The 24,426-nt window shown below is 35.6% G+C and overlaps 2 protein-coding genes and 1 long non-coding RNA gene across 3 annotated transcripts; all 3 read left to right on the top strand.

The window, feature by feature from the left end:
• The first annotated feature begins 14,515 nt into the window (after positions 1 to 14,515).
• On the top strand, positions 14,516 to 17,983 carry LOC142639488 (uncharacterized). Its single transcript, XM_075813654.1, has 4 exons — positions 14,516 to 16,740; positions 16,814 to 17,023; positions 17,122 to 17,209; positions 17,306 to 17,983. Exons 1-4 carry the CDS (start codon positions 14,516 to 14,518, stop codon positions 17,981 to 17,983), a joined length of 3,201 nt encoding a protein of 1,066 aa, XP_075669769.1.
• A 217-nt stretch (positions 17,984 to 18,200) lies between these two features.
• On the top strand, positions 18,201 to 19,576 carry LOC142639487 (uncharacterized). The gene is made up of 5 exons (XM_075813653.1): positions 18,201 to 18,213; positions 18,374 to 18,606; positions 18,684 to 18,887; positions 18,983 to 19,075; positions 19,469 to 19,576. The coding sequence occupies exons 1-5, from the start codon at positions 18,201 to 18,203 to the stop codon at positions 19,574 to 19,576; spliced, it is 651 nt and encodes a 216-aa protein (XP_075669768.1).
• Positions 19,577 to 19,946: 370 nt separating this feature from the next.
• LOC142639034 (uncharacterized) lies at positions 19,947 to 21,517 on the top strand. The gene is made up of 2 exons (XR_012845112.1): positions 19,947 to 20,086; positions 21,289 to 21,517. It is a non-coding gene; the product is annotated as an uncharacterized LOC142639034 (long non-coding RNA).
• The last annotated feature ends 2,909 nt before the right edge of the window (positions 21,518 to 24,426 follow it).

The raw sequence follows: 24,426 nt of genomic DNA, 5'->3' as shown, positions 1-24,426 counted from the left end.
TTTTTCTTCTTCAGCTTTTGGTTAACGTGTACAATGAAGACACCCTAGAGCCTTCCAAGATTTCATAGCTTCTAATTAACCTCAATTTAAAGTGTTATTAACTACTAGCTTGTTTAGATAAGAAGAAACTCCAAGAGATTCCAATAACTCACTTCTTATCCAAATAGGTTTTATTTATTTTATTCTCTTATCCTTTTCCTTAACTAATAAGGAGGCTAAAGGTTTTAATTCCCTTATCTTTCTGTAACTGAAACAAAAATAAATGAGAATTGCACGTCCTATACTTATGCACAGAATGTATACAGTTTCCTAATTGTGCAGGTTATTTTTCATCTCTTAACTTTGGGTAGCATTCTTTTTTGGCCACATAATTACACCTCACACCAATATTATCATGACACCACGTGCTTATCCACATCACCTCTCAAAGCTAATAATAATAATTAATAATGATGATGTACGGTGATGATCATAAAATAAAATCGGGGTATTATACATCCGGTCCATTTCATTCCAATTTGGTCTATTATGTCAACTTTGGTCCATTTTGGTTTATTTGGTCCATTTTGGTGCACTTACTTAAGAATGGAAAAAGATAGGTTTGGGTTGAGAGTATCTATTCTAAATTTGAATTTATTAAAAAAATATAGATGATAAAAAGTAATATTATTATTTTTAATTGTTTAATTTAATGATTTGTGGTATTATTTTTCTTTATGTTCTTTTCTTTTTCCATTTTCTGATATTAATATTATAATTTTTGAGTGAACACTACAAAAAAATCGTCCTATTGCAGCATTTTTTTCCTAGCGCTTTTAAAAACCGCCGTAATAGAGGAGCTTGTAGCAGTGCTTTTTGAAACCGCTAGTATAGGAAATCCTATTATAGTTGCTCAAAACCGGCGCTTTACTAATTGCTGCAATAGGAGGCCTATAGCAACGGTTTCCAAAAACGCTGGTATAGGGAGCCCTATTGCAGCGTTTTATAACTGCCACTATAGGTTAGGTTTATCATTTTTTTAATTACTTTAATTATTGAAAGTATCCTATCCTGGCACTTTAAAAGCGCTGGAATATGGTTGTCCTATCCCAACGCTTCTAAAAGCATTGTAATAGGGTTTACTCCTTCCCTTATGTGATTGACCTATCCTAGCGCTTTTAAAAGCACTGTAATAGAGTTTACTCCTTCCCTTATGTGATTGATCAATCCCAGTGCTTTTAAAAGCACTTGAATAGGGTTTACTCATTCCCTTATGTGATTTACCTATCCCAGCGCTTTTAAAAGTGTTGGGATAGATCAGAGCAAATAATTTAAAAAAAAAAAACAATAAGCTTTGGTTAGGGTTTTAATTTTTTCTCTTCTTACCCATTACACAAGTCGTCACTCTCTTTCTCCCTCACCCTTACCCTCACCTTTGCCTCTCTCTCTCTCTCTCTCCTTGCCTCCCTCATATTGGCCTTTCCACCGCTGCCACCACTTCCCACCCTAGCCACCATTGTGCCCCTACCTCTTCTCCCTTTATTCTCGACTCTCTCTCTCTCCCTCATCCTCACCTCTCTCTCTGTCCCTCACCCTTGCCACTCTACCGACTACTCCTCTTCCCCTTTCCTCCTCTCATGTCCTCCTCCACCGCCAATTTTCTAGTACCTCCTCTACCCTTTGTAATATTTATTTTGTATTTTTTGTTTTTGGGTTTTCAGTTCAATATATAGGGTGTGGGTTTTATGGTACCTCCTCTACCCATCAGTGAGTGTTTTTTTTTTTTTTTTTTTTTTTTAAATTTTAGAAATTTCATATAAATACATTACAAGAAAATCATTAATTTGAATTTCATATTTTTGTGATTGAATATACTATTTGGGGTTTAGGTTGCAATGTGATTTTGATTTGCAATTTTTTTCCCTATTGGGTCTTATGGTTAGTGCTTTGATATGGATGTTTGGCTATGGGATTGGGGTTCAAAAAAATTGGGGGTTTTTTGTTTTTGGTTGATTGTTAATCCATAGATATTTTTTGATTTGGGATTTTCAGAGTTGGGTATGTATATTGCTGTTGCTCATTTGGCTATAGGTTTGGGTTTGTGCTTGTGTTTGAAATGCTCCTTGTGTAACTTGTGGCCATTTGGTTGTGGGTTTTAAATTTCAGGTTACAAGGATTCGAGATTTTCCACTGCTTCATCTTTATTGCCAGTAATTTTATGCTCTCCTTTTTTAGAGGTTTTTGACAGGATTCCTAGTACAACCTAGGATTTTGATAGTTGGTGTGTAATAGTATTGTTGTTTTAATAGATCCCAAATATGGGGAGATATTGAAGTAAGTTTTCTCAAATTGTTGTGTTTATGTTTCATTTGTTATATTTAGGTTCTGCTTGTTTATTTTATTTATAATGTTTTTTGTGGGGGTGAATTTTTAGGCATTTGGAGAACAGAATGAGCTCCTAATGGATTCCTATAAATCAATGACACATGAATCGCACAAACTTTAGGTTTTCTTAATTATCCAGTTTCTTTTTAAATATCCTGCTGTGTACTTTTAGTCACAATCCCTATGATACTTTTAAGAATAGGCAATTGAGTAGTAGAAGTATTTACTATTTATTGTTGTTTCTTATCATGGATTCATGATATGCTCATTGCTCAGATTTGCTTTACTTATCTCTTTCCCTTCACACACTCCCTAAGACCAATTCATTTGCAAAGTGTATATTGAGTGAAAAAAAATATCATTTGATTATCTGTTTCATGTTGTTATTTGTTAATTTGAAACGTACCATACTGAATCTTCCTAATTTACAATATGTAGGTAGAATTAGAAATGCTGATACGCAAGTTTTTTAAAATAATGACAGCTCATGGTTTAACAAAAAAAGGTATGTTTACTTTGAGTATATATACAGTATTATGTCATAATGTCCTATGTATCTTAATTAACAATTTCTAGTGTTCTTGAGAAATAATGGCATCTTAAAAATGTCTAAATAATTTCATCATCACCTTGGATTTCTTAGATAGGAACCAAATATATCTTGTTGTCATTAACATTTGCAATTGTTTTTGGACCTTTGGATTTCTGGTAGATAGTTTGGTGAGTAAAATTTGCTTCATAATACTCAACTAGCCTATAATTATATGTCAAAATTACTATTGTGGTGGGTTATTGATATGGATCAAGGAGTGGCTTGCATGGTGATATAAGGTGGTGTATTTTGGGAGTGTTGATTAATTTGTGAATATTGCAAATTTTTATTGTTCAAAGTGTTGTCAATGTAAATTAGACTTAGTATTTGCAGGATAAGAAGCATCAGCTTGTGGTAAGTTTGGGTTTTCATGGTTGTGCTTATTCTTCTTTTTCTCTTAGCAACTTTTGTAGTTGTAGTTGATGAAGGTAAATCTCTTTCATTCTTTTCTCTATTGGATGCGTTCTTTATAGTTGTTTTGTGAATATTTTTCTCTGTTCACAATATTTGGTTTTGGTATTAATTTTACTCAATATTGTAATATCTCAGTTGTTTCTTAGAGTTTATAGTGCATTGACATGGTATGCATGTGTTCTCCACTTCTCCTTGAGGTCGTAGAGTCACAAATTTAGTGACCAATGTTTAATGCAAATGCACCAAAAAATAAATAGGAAAAATGGCCTCTCACACTCTTTCCGATATTGTGTGTTTGTGTTTTTTGGGGCCGGGTTAGTTCTTTTCTAATCCAAAGGTTGTGTGTGTATCTTTTACTCTTCTTGTTTATGAGGGTTGGTGGGTCAGAATTAAATGAGTATAGAGTGGAAGTTAGGGGTTTTAAATGTTACTTGGAAGTTTGGGATTACTTGATTGTTAAACAAGTGAAAAATTTCAGGTATTTTCTCTTGTCTTTCTTCACTTAAATGCATGTTGCATGCCAAGTGTTTGGTAAATTACCTCTATGAGGTATACAATTAGATTACTTGACTTTTAGTTGTGATAATTGCTATATGAGGTTATGAGTTGCATTCTTATTGTATTATTTAGCAACGGTCGTTAAATGAACTTATAACATTATCTTTATTATATTTAGGATGGTGATGATGTGGGTGATCATTCTCCTACTACGCAAAATCAATCATCAAGCTCGTGGGTTTTTTTTTTATTTTTTTATTTTTTTACAACTGTGATATAACATTCTAGACATTTGAAATGTCTTGTATTAGGCATAAAAATTATTATAGCTAGAAATTGTATTATTGTATTATATTAATTTGATAGTTTGAATATGTTTGATTATTGCCGGGTCTATATTGGCGTGTGTCAACTAGATCTAGTCATTTATTTTATATTTGATAGTTTGAATATGTTTGATAGTTTGAATATGTTTGATTTTTGTTTAGCTAGAAACAAGGTTGGAAAACAAAATGTAGTGAAAAATATTTTTCCCAAATTTTTTTTTTTAAAAAAGGACCTATAGTGGCGTTTTTGAAACCACTGCTATAGGCTATATTAAAAAAGGACCTATCAAAGCACTTTTAAACTGCCGCTATAGCTTGTATTTAAAGAAAAAAAATACCCTATAGTAGCAGTTTAAAAAGTACTGGGATAGGGTCTAAAAAGCACAGGGACTTATACCGGCGCTTTTGAAAGGCGCTGGTACAAATTTGTCAACTCTATACCGACTGTCATTGCACGGCAATTTGGGCATCCCAGCAGTTTTGCAAACGCTGGGATAGTCCCATTTTTTCGTAGTGGAATTACATAATTTTATTGTTTTGATATGGTATAATTTGAATTTGAAGATTAGTTTCTATGTCAGATAGAAATTAGGAGATTGTTATAATGTTGGTTCTCTTAAGTTTTTAAAGGATTCACATGAGCGCATGAAAGCTTTTTTCTATTGACATATGAAACTTATCTTGTAATGTATAACTTATTCAACATACCATGATAGAAATTCATTAATAAATAAATTTATTGTTCTCTCCATTCTCTAACAAGAATGATCATATATATTTTCATACAAGAACTCAAAATAGTTAATATGACAAAAAAAAAGTATCCACAAAAAAAAAAAATTGTAACTGTCTTAAGCAATTGCATGTGTCTAAGACTTTTTTTGGAAACAACACCTTGTTGATGCTCATTTTGGCAAGAGGCCCAATAGTAGGAAGAAGCCCAACAATATGGGAGGAAAAAGAGTTAGTAAATTGGGAAGAAGAACCATTAAGCCCGAATGGTAGGAATAATGGATCATACGCCTTGAAAATAGCAAATGGGCCTCAAAGAAAGCATGCGGGCCTAAGCGAGCCCCAAAAGAGAAGTGATAAACCCATTGGCACTATGAGAAATAGAAAGCAAGAAAGAAAGGACCGAAGAGGCCCGAAGTAAATGAATTAAGTGAGTAAAGGGGGGTAATGGCAAGCCCATAAACCCCCAACGGAAAAGGATGTGGAAATTTGGGCCGAGGAAGCCCAAACGACTTAGCAAAGGCCAATGGAAGTGAAGAATTGGAATGGGCCAAGGATGCCCAAGAGAAGGAGATGGGCCGAGGATGCCCAAATGGATAAAATGGGCCAAGGAAGCCCAGAAGCAATAGAAATGGGCCAAGAAAGCCCAAACTAGTATGAATACTAGCCCAATGATAACACTAGGCCGCTAGAATTGAGAAAACGAAAAGTATGCAGCAAATCCAAAAGAAAGCCCAGCAAGCACGGGTTATACAATAAAACAATAGGAATGGCAAGATAACACGACAGAAGTACTAGCAGAGCCATAAAAGGAATAAAGAACGAGTTTAAAAGAAGAAAAGCCCAAAATAAAGCAAGGCTTGGTCCAGGAAGGAAGCAAGCTATAAAGAACAAAGGGTCAGAAATTATTCACGCCACAAGATGCCAAGAATGAGTAGCAAAACTCACAGATGAGCCTTCAGGTCATGGAAAACGCATGAGCAGTAGGTAAGCTATGGACGCACATAGAAGTGAAGCACGCACAAGGCTCAGGCATCACCAACCTGTACCCAACCAATACAAGAGTGGTGGGCCACAGGTTAGAGGTAAGAGAAGGCATGGTCTGGGGGTGGGAAGCATTTAGTGAGTCTTGCTATCTCCTAGTCGTAACTGTACCTTAGGTCCACTCGCTATGGATGCGAAGAAAGTGACAAAGTCAACCTATAACCGCTTACCTTTGGAAACGCGCTAAAACAGGCCTATGGGTTCTCCTTTCTAATAGAAGAAGTATATCTAATTGGCCAGATCGTTTGAAGCATGAACAAAATCACCTTTGTTCCGAAGGTCTAGCGAGTTACTTTTTTTTAAAGGCGGTCCTTTTCTTTCCCCAGACTGATGACTCGCTTGTTCAGTACTCCTAACTATTATAGGGGAGCTTATTCTGGGGTTCCCACTCAAACTCTTTTGGGGAAAAATGTCCTGGTGGGATGACATACTACCCAAAAGAGGGAAGATGAGCTGGAATCACCAGGTGCATGCCATGAGGGATAGTGAGAGAGAATGCCCACCCTTATCTGGATGGGAATGCCACGGTGAACAAGCAAACAAAATAAGGCTCTTTGTCTGGTAATAGGATGTGGCACGACCAACACAAGTAAGTGGTGGTGATTGGGCAGCTGACAAATCAGTGGCTGGTCGAGAAGAACACCCACTCCCAGACAAAAGTGGTTAAGGAGTAAAATGGTAAAAACCCAGTCACGGTAGGCAGTATTAAGGGAGCCTCCACCGTGCACAAAAAACACAATACTAGACAACATAACTACAACTAGGAAAGAGCACGCAACACAACACATTAAAAAGAAAACATGGAACAAGAGAGTAGAAAACTTAGAGGGAAAAGAAAGAAAAACAAAAAGGAGTAGGCAAGAGTGAGACGGCAGGCATGCACAAATAGGTTAATCCCCTTCTCTCCCTCTAAAAGCCTACCATCTATTTAAGAATTAAGGAATTCTTGAGCATAAGCCATTCAGACCCATTCTATCAAAGTGAGTAATCTCTATGGTAGGACTTTCTTATAAGGTTACCCACATTGAGGAAGTGGTTCCCTCTTTGGTCTTACCTCTGTAAGGCAACAAAGCGTGACAGACTAACTGTTTCTGCTTTATTTTTCTTATTGATTAAATACTGGTGTTATCTCATCTTCATTATTGTTATTTTATTGCATCTTTATGACCGTACTGCTCTTTTCTTTATTTTTTGGGAATTTTTTGACTAACAATAGGCACATTTCCTTCATTGTTATTATATTATACTTACTTGCCATAACTTTCTTGCAACAGTCTCATCTGCCATGAGCACATGACCAAGGCATTAACAAAAGGGCCCTAGTTTGCGCACAAGCCGGTTTGAGGTGAGTTGCAATTAGGCTGGTCTTGACTCTCTTATCCAGAACCTTTGGGCCTTAGTGTGGCAGGGGGAAGCCCAACCCACCATCTCAAAAAGGCCCACCACATTTTAAATTGGCAACTTCACTGAGGAGTCGGGAAAAAGATAGGGAAAGTAGATAGAAGCCCTCGCAAGCTATGCCCCCTAGACGAAACATGAGTACTATACCTTCACAGGCAAAGTCGAGACCAACAACGCCTCGCCAGCACCAGCCCAACCAAGCAGAAGGTGCCAATGGAGCGGGAGCTAAACCTTAGCAATAGTAGAGGGTCCCCACGGAAAATGCCAATGCTTTTGTCAAAATGTTGCAATCACTACAACACTGATAGCAACAGATGATGGAAGAAATCCACCAACTAAAGGCAGACAACAAAGAAAAAAGAAAGCCAGACCCAGAGCATGCAACAGACAAAGAAGAGGCCTCAGTCGAAGGTGCTCCGCAGAATGTAGAACAGCGTTTCATCTCTATGGCATAAGTAGCAGCTCTCACTACAACAAAGTGTAGTTGTTTCAACCCTTTTTTATCAAGGGTTTACTAAAATCTGTCGATACAACCTATAAATAAAAATGCAGAGGGCTTTATTACTAAACTTTATTTCAAATGTTATTTGGTCCCTCAAAATAAGTTAAAGCACCCATGAAATAAATGTGAAAAAAAAACCACCAGTTTTTTCAGCCAACATCCCTTGGTAAAATATTACAAATTTTTCAGCCCCTGAAAAAAGCCCACAACAAAATTTTCATCCCTTGCAAAAAGCCCACAACGAAATTTAAAACTATAGCCCAACGTAACTAACAAACACACAGCTCTTATCACTCTCAGTTCACAAACACGCATAGAAATCTTGCAGAGCATGGAAATCTCATAGCTCGTCGATCATGGAGATCTCATAGACCTCGACGATCATCGATTTGGTATGTAATCGCATAGCTCCGATTAGGTACGAGTTCATCTCGGTTTTGTGACTCTTCATCTCTTTGCTGATTTAGACGATCACCGTTTCTCAGCTCCGATTAGGTACGAATCACAAACCCTAATTTCGTCTTTGATTTTTTTGTTTTTTTGGTTTACCCACACTTTTTCATCGATTTCCCCATGATTTCGTTTCACATTTCTCAGAAAACGGAGCTCATCATCGATTTCCCTATAGAAAGCTGTGCAGCACCATCAGGTAATGATATTCCAGCAAACTCATTGTGCATTGTTTCTCACTCTCTGCTGCTTTTGCTTTTCGAAATTCACTTTCCATTTCCAAACAATCCGTGTTTTACTTGTAATGCGATTGATCTAGGGTTTCATTTCTCACTGAAAATTTCCATAACTATCAAATCAAATGCTAGGTGTTCCTCTTTTCATTGTGATTCCTAAGCTATAGTTCTCGAACCTACTAGAAAATTAAAGAAAAAAAGAAGAAGAAGAAAGAGTTCGATGAAGCTCAAGCTTAGTTATATATTGCTAATTGTTATATATTGTATATGTATATGAACTTTTTAGAGTGTCACTGATTATAGAAATTTGCTTGTTTGTTTGTTTTAATTTAGCGGAAGGTGCAACATGGTGATTTGACAACTCTGTTTTTGGCTTTTATGAGTATCTTCATAGTTTGCTAAATTTGAAAATTGAGTGCAATAAATGTGAAGCAAGTTAGGCTTTTGTGTTGAATTGTTTATTATAGGGTGGGCATCATAGAATTATTTTTTTGTTACTTCATACTCTGTTTCGAGATTTGTTACAAGCTTTGTAAAATTTGGTTCAAACAAATGGAAATTATTTCTCATGTAATTTTTTGCTGGTTATGTGATGCTTTGATGATGCTTAATTAGTTTTTAAATTTTGATCATTTTGTGTATTTGGATGGATTGCGAAATGGTAACTTCTCTATAGAGAGGAGTGGCAATGATGACTGTTCTTAATTTCTCTACAGAGAGAGTTTAGCTATTTTGGTAGATCTTGATATAATGGAATCATTTGTCAAAATCATATTATATGATAGATATATTGATTGCCATTTTGTCACAAATCTCCAGTAGAATGAGAGGTAATCACTCGTTCTTATTAGTATGCACGTCTTATAGATTTGGTCCGCAACTATAAATATAACCAGAAGTATGGAGGTGAAGGGTTATTTTTTATGTGTTGTGTCAAATAGAGGTACAATGCCTTAGGGCTTTGTAATCAAAGAATGGACTAGGGGATACTTGAGTTTGTTTGCATTCATGTTTTGATGTATTTCTGTTTCTTATATTTCCCATTAATATTGAGTGGTAGAGATAGACTATGGGTGGAGTCTTTGGCAGATTATTTTATTTATCATCTATTGACTTGGGGGTTTTCTTTTTATCATCATATCCAGGGAGTGGAGTAGGCAACTTTTTGTTTTCATGATTGAATCAGCCTGTGTTGGTTACATGGAGGAAGATGTGTTAGATGGGATGCCTTCATTGGATTCCTCTGGTGATGGCTTGGTCTGCCAAGTACGCAAAAGTAACCCTGTACACCTAAAAATCTGTAAATTGTGCTCCTGCAAGAAAATGTCTAGAAAGATTCAAGATCACAAATATTCCAATAAATAAATCTTGGTATTTAGTTTATGGATATGATTACCTACACTGTTGGTCACAGTCCCTTAAGTTTGCTTTTAATCTCTTATATTTTTATGTGGCCAAATTAAAAACCGACATTTCATTACCTCATAGGGACTAAAAGTGATAACGTTATGTTTGTTAGGGACTAACAACAATGACTTTAAACTCCAAGGACTCCAACCCCTCTATTATTCTCTTCAGCTAAACCTAAACAACTTCCAAAAATAATATAGAAAAAAGGGTGATCAATAGGACTGTAAATAGCCTGATTTGTATTTCATTTATTACACATCAAATTCTATTTTATTTATTTTCTTAGTTCCATGGGAGCATAAGGTCTTTATTTTTTTTTATGTGATTTACAGTGTTATTTCCATAGTGTTTAAAGTTGAATATGAATTTGGAGAATATTTTAAAACTGTGAGGGGAAAATGGAAATTACAAATGCAAAATACAATAATACAAAAGGTGTATGAACATAGAGCCTGCATAAGCAAGATTATACTTGATGGCTACTATCTTTCAATTGTGTTTCCAGCTAAGGAAGAGATGTGGTAGTCCATTAGATATTAGATCTTGATGATTTTAAATGGGCATATAAAAAATGACCTATCTAGTAGATGTAGGATATTGATATTTGTCAAAATATATTTTTTATTATAGAAGCACATTGTTGCCTGTTACCTTCTTCTTCCTTTATTTTTTATTTATATTCTTCTAGCCCTTTTATTGATGCAATGAAGTGTTCTGTTTTGGTACAGCAATTCAGTGATTCGCAAAGTTGACAAGGTTATTCCTGATACGTCCACATCTGAAATTGTATCTTGCAAGTGAGTTTTCTGACATTGTGCCCATCTTCTTCTTTTTCTTTTCCCCAAGATGAGGGGAAAGGGGAGATTCAAACTCATGACCTCCACTACATAAAGCGTGGTCAATATCTGATTGTACTATCTTTGAGTTTAAACAATGTTCGTTCTTCTTTTTTGGGGTTTCCTTTTTTCTTCCTCAGCACTTTACTGTTAGGTTTTATCCTTTGTCAACTTGGCTTAATACTACATTAATAGATCACTTAACAAGTTTCATAAAAGGACTATAGAGTTCAACAATTGAAGAACCTCAACGCATTCAAAGAGTTTTGTAGTGATCTGTGATCTTAATGGGCATGAAGAACTTTCACATTGATTGCCCTTGCAAGGTGAAAACTCTATAGCCCAAGAAGCCTCCTGTATGCTTGATATTTTAATTAGACATGTTCCGCTACATGCCTTCTCTTCTGAAGGCAAGTTTTAATGTTTTATGATCTCATATGATATTGAGGTGTTTTGTGTCAATACTCAAAATTATTTTTTATAATGTCAAATGGGTGACATTATGGTATCAGTAGAGTTAGTATTTTTAATTTCTTATCCTTTTGGCAGTTGACTAGATTCTATTATTTCTTCTTTTGTAGCTTGCTTGGACTTGCTACAACTTCTATCAGTCAACACCAACAAAATTGGCCGGGAAGAATCATTTCTTTCATTCTGGGTAGGTGAGTTTCTTGACAACCTGATAACAGAATTACACATGCCATTCCCTACTAAATACAATAGGTTCTGAGGGATCCATACCAAAAATGAAAAAGTCCAGGCTCTTATTTGGCATGTATTCATACACTAGCTTTGATAAAATTACATTTGTCTGTGACATAGCAGAGTTTTTATTTCAGATGATCTTTTAACCTTAAATTAAGAACTGGACCTGGAATTCAGCTATGTAATTAATAGTTTAGAAATAAGATCAATTAGTAAGCAAAAAAATTGAGTTTCTCAATGAACTTATCAACTGTTTTGATAGGTATCTTGTGTTCTCCTAAGATTATGAACTGCTCCCAGAACATTTGATGGGTTCAGTTCTTGGAAGCTCTGCTTTGTTATATTTAATTAGTGCAATAATTTGCTATAGTTTGTTTATGCTTCTCATGTAAATATGATAGGGAAGAATGGAAAGTTGGGGTTGGTTTCGGAGAGAAATAGTTGGAAATGGCATTTTTAATGCCATAGCTAAGGCCAAAATACTAATGAAAGTGTTTTACTTTTATCATGAACAAAAAGCAAAGGCCTGGAATTCCCACATACAAAAATTGCTGAAAACTAATAGAGATGTGAACTTTGGTAGAGAAAGTCAAAAGAATGAAATTGGAAAATTGAAAAATAAAAAGACCCACCAGGAAATTAAGGTAGAATGATATGAGCATTGTGGTCATTGTCATTAAGGCCCAAATGTTGATCTCCAGAAGCAGCAGCAGTAGCAGCAATCATGGTTTGTCTGCGAAGCTTGATGTAAGCTAGCTAGCATTTTAAAACATCTTCAAGCGTTTGACATGGTTTTGGGTTGATTTTTATGTCTTTTAATTAGATTGTGCATGTGTAGTCTTGAACCAATCTTTTGATTTATTATGTTTAGTGAGCAATCAGTTAAAAAAAATAACCTCTATCATGAATTATTAAACTTGTACCTCGAAATTTTATATTACACATTATTTTCTAAATTCTTCATGGGAGAGCAAGGCAATGTCACTGAGTCACAAGGCTCTTGGCATATTAGCAATGCATTTTAATTGACTAGAAGTATTCTTAAAATTTGATCTAGAATATGGTCCCTAGGTGTTGGCGTTCAATTCTCAAGTAGTCTACCTTTTACTATGAAGTACAAATTGAATAATTTGGCAATCATATTGGCTCCTCTAGTGTTTTAGTTACATGTTCTATTGGAAGAGGAAAAACACAAGAGTAAAATAAGCAGGCTTTTAGTTTCATATTGTGTGCATCTTTGCAGCTTATGGCTCGAGATTTGCTTTTGCAATTGATCTCCCTATATGGCATATTACAGGATGAGTTAGAGCTTACCTCAAGGGTTTTAGGACGAAAAGGTGGTTACTCTGGAACAGTCGTGCTTATAAAGAACAAAGCAACAGGGGAGCTTATTGCTGAAGGTCGGCATTCATTGTTTGGTAAACATGCCAGCAAACTCTAATCTCTGGATCCGTTCACAGTAGTGTTATGAAAGTTGATACATGTGCATGTTCTAAATTCCATTAGACACTTGTTTTCTTGTTGTAGTTGAGTAATGTATTTAGGTTTTTTTTTTTTTTGTTATTCCAAATGCTCATCTAGTAGACCGTGATTAGTCTATTGAAGATATTTATATTTAGGTTTTTTTGTTGTTATTCCGAATACCATCAGATTGGTCTCAAGGTGGTTGATGTTTAAATACCATCAGATTTGGGAATTCTGAGTAATAACTGGTTTCAATCCTCTTTTTGTCTGTCTGTCACAGAATAAAAAAAATAGAGTAAATGAAGTATATGGTAATTTAGTTGTTGCAGCTGAGTCTCAACTCAAGCCAAGGTCTTTAGAAATGTTTGAACAATGAGCTCTTTGAAATGGGTTAGTAGGCATGTCTTCATTGTTCTCTAGCCTTTGGAAAAGAAAAAAAAGAAAAAAATGAAGAAGGAATCTGTCTGTTTCCATTTGGATGAATTTTGGGTTTTAACAGGTGTGGTTTGATATATTAAACATGGTGTCAAGGACCAGAAGAAAGATAGGGAATGGACATGTTTGGGAGAAACAAATCCTTCCAAGGTGGAATGATTCTATAGGTCTTTTAGAAATTAATTGATTAAAAAGCACTAAAGGGGTGTAACCCATGTCCACGGGATGTATACAAGAAATATACCATTAACTAACAATGGAAGAAATTACAAATGTTTAGCATCTCATGTAAATCGAAAAAGGAAAACTGCCCTGAAGCATTCATCCACTCAAATAAAACTTAGAGGACTGAGAGTTTCAAATCTGAGACAGTTTTTAAAGTCACTTATATGGTAGTGAGAGACTAAAGTCTCCTTTGATAGTTGCTTGACTTGCTAATTGATGTTACTTTTCTTTTGATGTGATCACTTTTACCATATACTTGATTTACTCTATTTTTAATTATTTACTCTTTCTATTTTTTTTAATTATGTGTTCTGAGATTTTGGGATTAGAAATTTTTAGTTTGGAGAAAAAAAACACATCTGAGCTAAAGAATTTTGATAATTTATATATATATATATATATATATATATATATATATATATATATATATATATATATATATTACAAATGACTACATATGAGCAAGATCCTGAGTAAGGATAAAGCAAGTCACTTCTTGAAAAGTTTCTACTCAGCTTGCCAATGAGTTTCTAATTTGCTGCATTAACACGTATATGCACTAAATAAATATACTTTCTAAAATGACCAAATAATTTTTTCACAAAAAAAAAAAAAAAAAAAACTGTTTCTAGTCATAGAAACAGTGGGTTGGTAGATTGTTTTTGGTTCCTCTTTTATCATATTCTTAGAGCTTAAGATCATCAAGTACTTTATTCTATATTGTGTATTTTATCTATTGTATTATATAATGTCTCAAACTCTACATTGAAATATTCTTTTATGCAGGCTTTTCCATTGGATTTAGTACTCTTTTCCGGTTGAGGACAACTTAAGGTGTGTCCCTCATTGAAGATTTTAAAAAAATTTTAATTCAACTTTAGATGGAACGGAATTGGGTAAAGCTCAGGAATAGAGCTCTTCCCGAGTATAGACAAGGAATTAAAGACTTCCTTGATTTTGCATTTGAGCATACAACAATGGGGGATAAAATTTATTGTCCGTGTAAAAAATGCAATAACTACTTTGCAAAGACCAGAGATGATGTTGAGGCTGATTTGCTTACTATTGGTATTCTCCCAAGTTATACTCGTTGGTTTAGACATGGTGAGGAGAGACATTTTCAAACATGTGATAGTTTAGATAGTGATGATGAGTCAGATGGGGATGGCTTGAGTGAGATGGTAGAAGATTATTGTGCAGCCTTTAATGCAGCCAGTAATGTAGTTGGAGATTCGAGTGGCGATGGTACTCCTGAAGAGCCTAATGATGATGCAACTAACTTTTTTCTAAAACTAGGGGATAACGAGCAGAAACTTTTTCAAGATTGCAAGTATACAAAACTGTCTTTCATTGTGAAGTTACTTCATATTAAATGCCTTAGTGGTTGGACAAACAAATCGTTTACTCTATTGCTTCAATTGTTGAATGATGCGCTTTCTAAAGTTATTGTAGAGTTGCCAAATTCATTATATGAGGCAAAAAAGATGATTCGGGATTTGGGTCTTGATTATGTAAAGATAGATGCTTGTGAAAGTAATTTTATGTTGTATTGGAAGGAAAATTCCAACAGAAGTGAGTGTCAAGTTTGTGGCCTCTCAAGATGGAAATCAAGTGAAGGGAGCGTAAGGGGTACAAAAGTCCCTCACAAGGTATCGCGTTATTTCCCAATAACACCAAGGCTCAAGAGGTTTTTCTTGTCAAAAAAGACAGCCTCCTACATGACTTGGCATCATGATAAGCGTGTTGATGATGGTCTATTAAGACATCCAACTGACTCTAAGGCATGGAAAAATTTTGATGAGATACACGAGTCATTTTCTTCTAAGAAGCACAATGTTAGGTTGGGTTTAGCAAGTGATGGTTTTAATCCATATGGAAACATGAGCACCACTCATAGCACATGGCCGATTGTCCTTGTTCCGTATAATTTACCACTGTGGATGTGTATGAAGCAATCTTATTTTATGCTAGCATTGCTCATTCCAGGACCGAAAGGTCTGGGAATTAAAATTGATATTTATTTGCAACCATTAATTGATGAGCTGAAAAAATTATGGGAAGTTGGTGTTACTACTTTTGACTCCTCTAGAAATCAAAATTTCAATATGCGTGCAGCAGTTTTATGGACAATTAATGACTTCCCAGCATATAGGATTCTTTCTAGTTGGAATACAATGGGTGCTTTGGCATGTCCTTCTTGTCATAATGAAACAAGTTCTTCCTATTTGCAAAATGGAAGAAAGTTTTGTTTCATGGGGCATCGACGCTTCTTGCCAATCATGCATAGATGGAGATTGAAATCTAAGAAATTTGATGGTAAGAAAGAGATTGGTTTATCCCCTAAACAACTATCTGGAGATGATGTGCTTAGTCAATTATGTGATCTTGAATTTTTGATATTTAGGAACGGTGCGAAGAAGAGAAAACATGATGAGTTAAATGAAAAAGATAATTGGTTGAAGAAGAGTATATTTTTCAAATTACCATATTGGAGAACCTTATTATTGAGAAATAATTTAGATGTTATGCACATTGAGAAGAATGTGTGTGATAGTCTAATCGGGACATTGATGAGTACTAAGAAAAAAACAAAAGATAACTTGAATTCTCGTCTTGATCTAAAAGCTATGGGCATTAGGGAGGAACTACATCTAATATCGTGTGGGGAATATTTAAAGCTCCCATCTGCATGTTATACTTTATCTGTCGACGAGCAAAGAGATTTTTGTGGATTCTTAAAGGAGGTAAAGTTTCCTGATGGTTATTCCTCAAACATTGCTAGATGTGTGAATCTAAAAGACCGGAAGATATCTGGACTTAAGAGCCATGATTGCCATATCTTATTAGAGACCTTACTTCCTTTAGCAATTGATGGATTGCTGCCAGAAGAAGTGTCTGCAAAAGTGTCTAAACCATTAATTGTGCTGAGTAATTTCTTTAAAGCACTTTGCTCAAAGGTGCTAAGTGTGGATGACTTGGAGAAAATGGAATCTCAAATTTCAATAGCACTTTGTCAGTTGGAAATGATGTTCCCTCCATCATTTTTTGATGTTATGATGCATTTACCCAATGGAAAGATACTTGCAAACACTAAAGAATTATGTTCGTAATCCTGCCTATCCATAGGGTTCTATTGCAGAAGGGTATTTGATAGATGAATGCTTGACATTTTGCTCAAGATACTTTCATGGTATTGAGACTCGATTTAATCGAGTTGAACGAAATTGGGATGGAGATCGTTTACAGCCATATGAAGGATTGCCCATTTTTTCTCCAATTGGTCGTGCTTTAGGTAGAGGATATGTCTCACGTCAACTTAGTCAAGAAGAGTGGATGCAAGCACATTTATATGTCTTGAAAAACTGCGATGAAGTGGTCCCATATATTGAGTAAGTTGAAATGCAGTTGATATTAATTTCTCATAGAGTTCACTTTCTTCTTAAACTTCTAAGTTGTTTACAATGTAATTGCATCTTTTGTTATCTAGGGAGCACAAGTACATGATTCAACAGGCAAGTGTTAAGAATGTAGAGAATCAGCATAAAAAACAGTTTCGAGAGTGGTTTGAAAGTCACGTAAGTTCTATCTATATGGAAATTATTATAATTGTTTTATATGCTTAATTTGAGTCAATTATAATGATGTATTGATTTTGAACTTGTTTTGAATAGATTACTCAATTATATGATGAAAGGAAAGTGAGCAAGCAACTCTTTGATTTGGCTCGTGGACCATTAGAAAAAACTGTATGTTATAATGGGTATATTGTCAATGGTTTTAGATTTCGAAAAAATGAAGTCGATTGTAGCAGAAGAACTCAAAGTTATGGAGTCTTGGTAAAAGGAGATGCAAGTACAGGCAATCGTGATTATTACGGTGTTTTAATTGATATCATTGAGTTACACTACATGGGAGGCAATAAGATTGCAATGTTTAAATGTGAATGGAGGGATGTTGACCATTGTGGTAGAGGAATTATGGTTGACAAGTATGGCCGAACTCTTGTGAATGTAACACGTTCATTAAAGAGTAATGAACCTTTCGTGTTAGCATGCCAAGCCGAGCAAGTATTTTATGTGAAAAGCATGAGGAATCCTCAGTGGCATTTTGTTATAAAAACAGAACCTCGAAATTATTACAATATGCCATCTCCAAAGGAGGAAAATGATGATGATGAAGAAGATGATGATCAAGAGCCATACCAACAAAATGATTCACATGGGCATCAAATGGTTTTCACAAGTACTGATGATCAAGATGATGCTATTATTTCATTAGATAGGGTGGACATACCTAGCAGACTTGTGGATATGGATGATGTTGATATGAATGATGTTGATATGAATTAATGAGATTAAACATTTCAAAATGATTGTAATTTATTTACTTGAAAGTTATGTTCTTGACTTATCTAGATAGTTACATGTTCATTTGTTTTATATCGTGTATTTATGTATATGTTTCATTTATATGGTAATATGCGTGTATTGACTAAACTAATTAAATATGCATATGATAAATAGTGCTAACATATATTGGATTGATCAAAGTAAGGGGATTCTATTAATGGCAAACGAAGGTAGCAAAGTTGGAGTTAGCACAAGTGGTGCTAAGGAAGTAGAAATTATCTGACTCATCAAGGTAAGTTTTAAATTATGCTTTCAAGTTTTTTAATACTATATTGAAGATACTATTCTTGTAAGTTGAGGTGATTTTTATTTTTATTTTTCTCCCCATAGGGAAGAAGAAAGGGCGAGGGCCTACTCGGAATCTTAAACTGGCCAAAGAGTTCAAGGGAGGGGAAAGATATGAGTTTGGTTGGTTGAATGGAAGACCTGTAGGGCCTCATTCTCGTGACTTAATAAATGAATGTACAACACTTGTTAGGGCACAACAAAATGTACCTCTAAAGTTCACAGATTGGAAAAAAGTACCATACATCAACAAGAGGAAGCTTTTTGATAAAGTATTGGTAAGTAGTATAATAAAATCTAGTAGCAGCTTCTATGATTTTTTTTATTTGTGTATTTATGTTTAATTCTATTGTAGGAGTATTTCAAAGTTGAGGGTCAAGAGCAAGAGGTTTGGCAACAAATGGGTAGCCCTTACTCAAATTATCGTGACTCCTTAAAAAAAAAGTGGTTTAAGCCATATGGTGAAGCAACAGAAGAGGCACGAGCAAATGTTCCACCCGGACTCGAGAAGGATGATTGGAATTGTCTCGTGGATTTGTGGAGCCAGAAAGATTATATGGTACCATTACAAAGAATTTTTTATCAAATTTATTCTTGACTATTGTCTTGTGGATTTGTTGGTTTATAGGACTGACTTATCATTCTTAAATGTAGGACTTGTGTTTGAAAAACAAGGAAAATCGGGACAAAAACAATATTATCCACACTTCTGGTTCAAAAAGTTTCCAACAATGTAGAGCGGAAGAGGTATATCTAAGCAAAATGCTTACTATCCACAATTCAAAATATAATTGTTAGTTTCATATATGGGGTGTGATTGTTGTTACTTTCATTAGTTAGCAAAGCCATTTTTATATAGTTATATTTAGTGGCTAAGTACTGTAAAGGAAAGCATTTTTAGTTTCAGATCTAAGCATTCTGACTATTGGGTTGGAAAGGTGTCCTGTCTTGTAGATATGCAGCTTTAACATGATTCTTTTTGGGCCAGATATGAGAGCTTGATATTACCTTTTAAATGTCTTATTTTTCTGTGGAAATAATTAATAATGATATGTTTGTGAAGTCTGACCTAATTATCAAACATGTCCAATATTCTGATTCTTGTTTGCATTTGTTTCTATTTGTTTTGTCAAATGGTAGAAAGAGAAGACAGGTCATAGCCCTAATAGAATTGAATTATTTGACATCACCCATGTGCAAGCTAATGGGCAAGCAATAAATGAATCAACACAAGATGCATTGGTATGAAATCTTCTAATTATATTAATATAGATAGTATATTTTTATGTGGTTTTGTTGCAAGTTACTTTTCTTTTTAGGTGGCATTGAGGAATCTTACTACTCAAGTGAATGAGGGGGCATTGCAAATATCTCAAGATCAAATGTTTGTGGAGGTGTTAGGACCTGAGCGTCATGGACGAGTTCGTGGCTATGGGGCTAGAGTCACTCCTTCCATGTTATGGGGTTTCTCCTCATCTAGAATGTATGATCTTGAGAAGCGACTCCAAGAATCTGAACAAAAACGCTTAGAATCTGAACACAAACAAATAGAGACTGATGCAGAGTTGAAAGGAGAAGTAAAGCACCTCAAAAGCATGCTTGAACAACAAGCTATTCAAATGGCAGAACAAAGAAGACATTTTGAGGAACAACAAGCTAGTCAAATGGCTGAACAAAGAGCACATTATGACAATATGATGATGCGGATGTTCAGTTATATCACCTCGCAATCAGCCCAATCTAGTGGTGATCACTAAGGTATGAAGATTAACTCAAGCTAGTGACTATTTTAGTACTATTGGATAAATTTGGAATGACTTGTTGAGTTGTTTACGTATACAATTTTCCCCTATGAGATGTCGATGCACATGCTTGTAAAGTTCCATAATGTTCTTGCTTTTGTTAAGATTATTGATGAGAATTATTGATGAGAGTTAGCTATAATTTCGATGCACAATATCTATCTTGCTTTTGTTAAGATTATTGATGAGAATTAGCTATAACCTTCGTAAATTTGAATGCTGTTTTGATTTCTGTTAGATAAGACTAAATTTGATGTTTTGATAGCTGAATTTATTTGGGTGAAAATTTAATTAATTGCTGATTTTGATAGTCAATAACAGTTTATTCAAATTGTTAAATTTGTAAGGCTATTTTCCTGCTTGCTTTTCGGATTGATACATCTTGTTACTGATCTAGTGCACCTACAGCTTTTTATGTATTCTCAAATACAGGAAATCCCCCCAATAGTTGTAGTACAGATGCCAATTTGACACTAACAGGGGCCACTTATTAGCCTTCAAACCCATGGCATAACCAACATAGCAATTAGGCTCCACACACATCCTATCAAACAATTTTCAAAGTTTGCTTGAATAGGTGAAGTAAAATGGTCTATATCTTTACTTATATGTATGCTGAATTTTATGACATATTTAGAGCCAAAAAAAAAAAAAAAAAAAAAACCTTTGTTTTCTTGTAAACACAAGGGTTAAATTTAAAGTTTCCACCTTATTATCTATCATATGATAGATTCTTACATATTGAATGGTCCACATTACATCAAAATTTCACCATCATACATAAAAAATGGTGTGGCCCATCAACTTTGATGGGTGCCATACTATCATAGTTTCTCCTGTAATAGAATTCAATAGATACATGATTTGTCTTTAAGATTAACAATGTCATAATGGATGCCATCCTGAGAATTTTGAAGCTTATTTACTTGTCAAAAAATAAAATAAAATAAATCTGAAGCTTATTTACTTAACAAAAAATGAAATAAAAAAATTCTGAAGCTTATTTGTGCCTAATGGTATTTGGATGGCAGCTTTATAGATATTCTGAACTGTTTACTATTTGCATCATATAAGTATCTTCTTTTGATTTATTTTTTTCCCCTTTTGCAAATTGGTCATTTTCAAGGCCATACTGATGATATTGTATCTGCCTTTCAGGTTCCCAGTTCCCAGTGATGATTTCTTGTGGTTCTCCATTGTTGCTGCATAGTGGACTTTCAAATCATTGAGGAATTTGTGTTGTTTTTGATTCTGCTAAACTGATAAGTGATAGGCCTAGACTTGTGTGTCTGTTAAAGCTATGGTATATTCAAATTTTCCTGGGGGATTTTATAGATGCTTCTCTCCCCTAATGATTGTTTGATCATATAGGATTGTTGATACTTTTCACTTTGTGTATTTGGGTTCTTGTGCAGCCATTTAATTTCTTGTTTTACGCTTTCTTAATCAATTGCCAGGTTTATGGTTGGCATCAATTCACCACCACTTGCTACCATGTCTAACTTCTCTTCCCGTTGTTCTATTATCTTTTACTATGATTTATGCTTTTTCAATATGGTAGTTTCAACATGAATGTGTGTATATATATATATAGTGCATGATTGTGGTTTTTTTTTTTTTAATAAAATAAAATCTTATTTTGAGGGTCAAGAAACCCCTTAAATAACCTTATTTATCAAGGGTTGTAAATATAAATCTTTTAAACCTTGGTAAAAGGTTATTTAAGGGTCTCTTGACCCTCAAAATAAGATTAGAGCACTTGTTTTGAGGGGCACGAAGGCTCTCAAAATTTCCTTTTCGACGGTATATGTTTCAAAGGTTATCAAGGGTCGGTTGGAGTCTTAAAATAACTTCTTTCAAGGTTTTTTAATACTTTTTTTAGGGGTTTTGACCCTTGAAAAAAGTCTGATTTGTTGTAGTGTCTCTCGGAACAAAAGAGGGCCAAAGTGTCTAAAGAAAGGTTTTACACAAGGAGACCTTCTTACCCACTGAGAATACTCAACGAGCTATACCCCGAGAGGTATGAACCACGAGTTTTTGCACAATATTATGGCAGAAAGGGAAGTGCCATCGAGCATGTGAGCAAGTTCATTGATACACTTGGCCTTTATGCGGCAGAAGAGGACTTATGCCTTCAGGAATTTTCTAAATCACTATGTGACTGTGCATACACCTGGTACATCGATCTGAAACTAGGGTCAATACCAACATGGGATGACATGGTGGACGTATTTTGTACTAAATACTTCCATGGAGAAGAAACAGTAATGCTTGCAACTTTATAAGCAATTAAGCAAAAAAGCAGCGAAGATTTGATGGAATACATCAAAAGGTTTAGAGACATAGCACTTGATTGCTATAATCATTGTAAAGAAAAGACACTGGTAGAAATGTGTGTGGTAAACATGATCAGGGAGTACAGAGCTGTCCTAGAGAATCTGGAAATCTCCCAGTTTGTGAAATTGTTGCAGAAAGCTAGGAAGACTACTTAATCAGTAAAGCCAAGTTTCGATATAAGGAACACTCCAGAGGCTATGGCAGTATCCGTTGGCGAAAGGAAGAGGAAAGCTAGCGAAATGGAATACGACACCCCTCCACCACTACTATGTACCCCGAAAGAGCAAGACGTGCTTTTAGATAAATAGATAGCAGACGGAGTCTTTAAGCCTAATCAACTTTCTAGAGAGCCCACAGAAGAAGAGCCGAGGGACCATGCTTCTACCGCTTGCACAATTATGTGAAACATCCTACCACAGAATGTTGGGCGCTCTGTAGACTAGTGCACCGAAGAATCAAGGAAGGGACTCTAGAGTTGTCCCAGCTAGAAGTTCAAAGAAACCTGCTCCTAAACCACAAAGGGAAGGGCATAGCAGTAATTGTCATTTGCATAGATCTAGGGGAGGATGATGAGGAAAGTCCAGCCCTGCCTGTCGCAACAATTACCACCTTATAGAAAAGTTCCAAGTTCAAGAACTTATTTGACCAGTTGGGGCTCATGGTAAATGAACGAAGAATAGCTACAAAAGCCCTGGTAAGCATTGCCTCTGGGCAGGAATAGAATGTTTAACAGCAGAAGTCACAAATGACAGAGCCCTTTTGTACGATGTAAGTGAAATCACTTTCAGTGGTGAAGATATGGAGATAGGATACTCGGATCATAGGAGGCCCTTTTACTTAGTAGCATCCATAAATCAAACCCCTATCAAGAGAGCTTTGATAGATACAATTGCCTCTGTGAATCTCATCCCACTGAGCACCTTGCAAGCAGCAGGAATTTCAGAAAGAAAGATTTAGGGATGTCCAATGAAAGTAACAGGATTTAGGGGAAGTGGTGAATTCACCGCAGGCCACATTCAACTGTAGTTGAAGGTGGGACCAATAGCCTCTTTGGCCTGCTTCCATGTGGTGAAAACAGAGGTCTCATACCACACGCTATTGGGAGACCATAGTTGCATAAGCACTGACTGGTTCCATTCACTTATCATTAGTGCGTGAAAGAAAGGTTGAATGATAGAATGATACGAATAGTGGCAAACCCGTCGCCCTTCGAACAAGAAAAGGCTCATCTAGTAGAAACTATGTTCTACGACAAATGGGCACCAACTGGGGAGAGCTTAGTATCAAAGCCACAGGGCACCTTTGTGTCTAGGTGGGAAGACATCCGAGATGACCTAGAGCCCGATCTGAGGAAACTGCTGTTGCAGAAGAAGAAAAGGAAATAAGCACCCACTTTGGAGGCAGGTGACGCACTACAATGTGTCAAGGTTCAGCCCTTGATGAAAGAATCATCTACAAATTATGAAGGCGTGTGGGGCCCACATGCGATGCGCAAGAGGGCCCCAGGCAAGAACTGCAGCATAAGAGTTTGGTGTGCAGCGTGGATCAAGAAGGTTCGGAGGAAGAAAGTGATACGAAGAAAGAGGAGAGTTACAGAAGAAAAGGATGTACAAATTACAGCAGAAGAAAGATTGGAAGAAATTGACCTGGGGACTAATCCACAAGAATTGAGACCCATATCAATTAGTTCAAAACTATCAAAGAAAGAAAAGTCAGAATTGATATCATTGTTGAAAGAATTTAAGGATGTTTCGCATGGGATTATAGCGAAATTCCCAGGTTGGATCCCGAGCTGGTGGTACACACATTGAATGTGGATCCTGAGGCCAAGCCAATGGCTCAGCCTACCAGGGCATTTCACACTGAAATAGAAGAGCAAATAGTAAAGGAGGTGCAGAAGCTGCTGATTGTGGGTTTCATAAAGCCCATCCAGCATCCACATTGGTTGTCCAACATCGT

This window comes from Castanea sativa, chromosome 6 (genome assembly GCF_040712315.1).
Source record: "Castanea sativa cultivar Marrone di Chiusa Pesio chromosome 6, ASM4071231v1".
NCBI classification, from domain to species: domain Eukaryota; kingdom Viridiplantae; phylum Streptophyta; class Magnoliopsida; order Fagales; family Fagaceae; genus Castanea; species Castanea sativa.
This window is presented reverse-complemented; position numbering and strand designations above follow the sequence as displayed.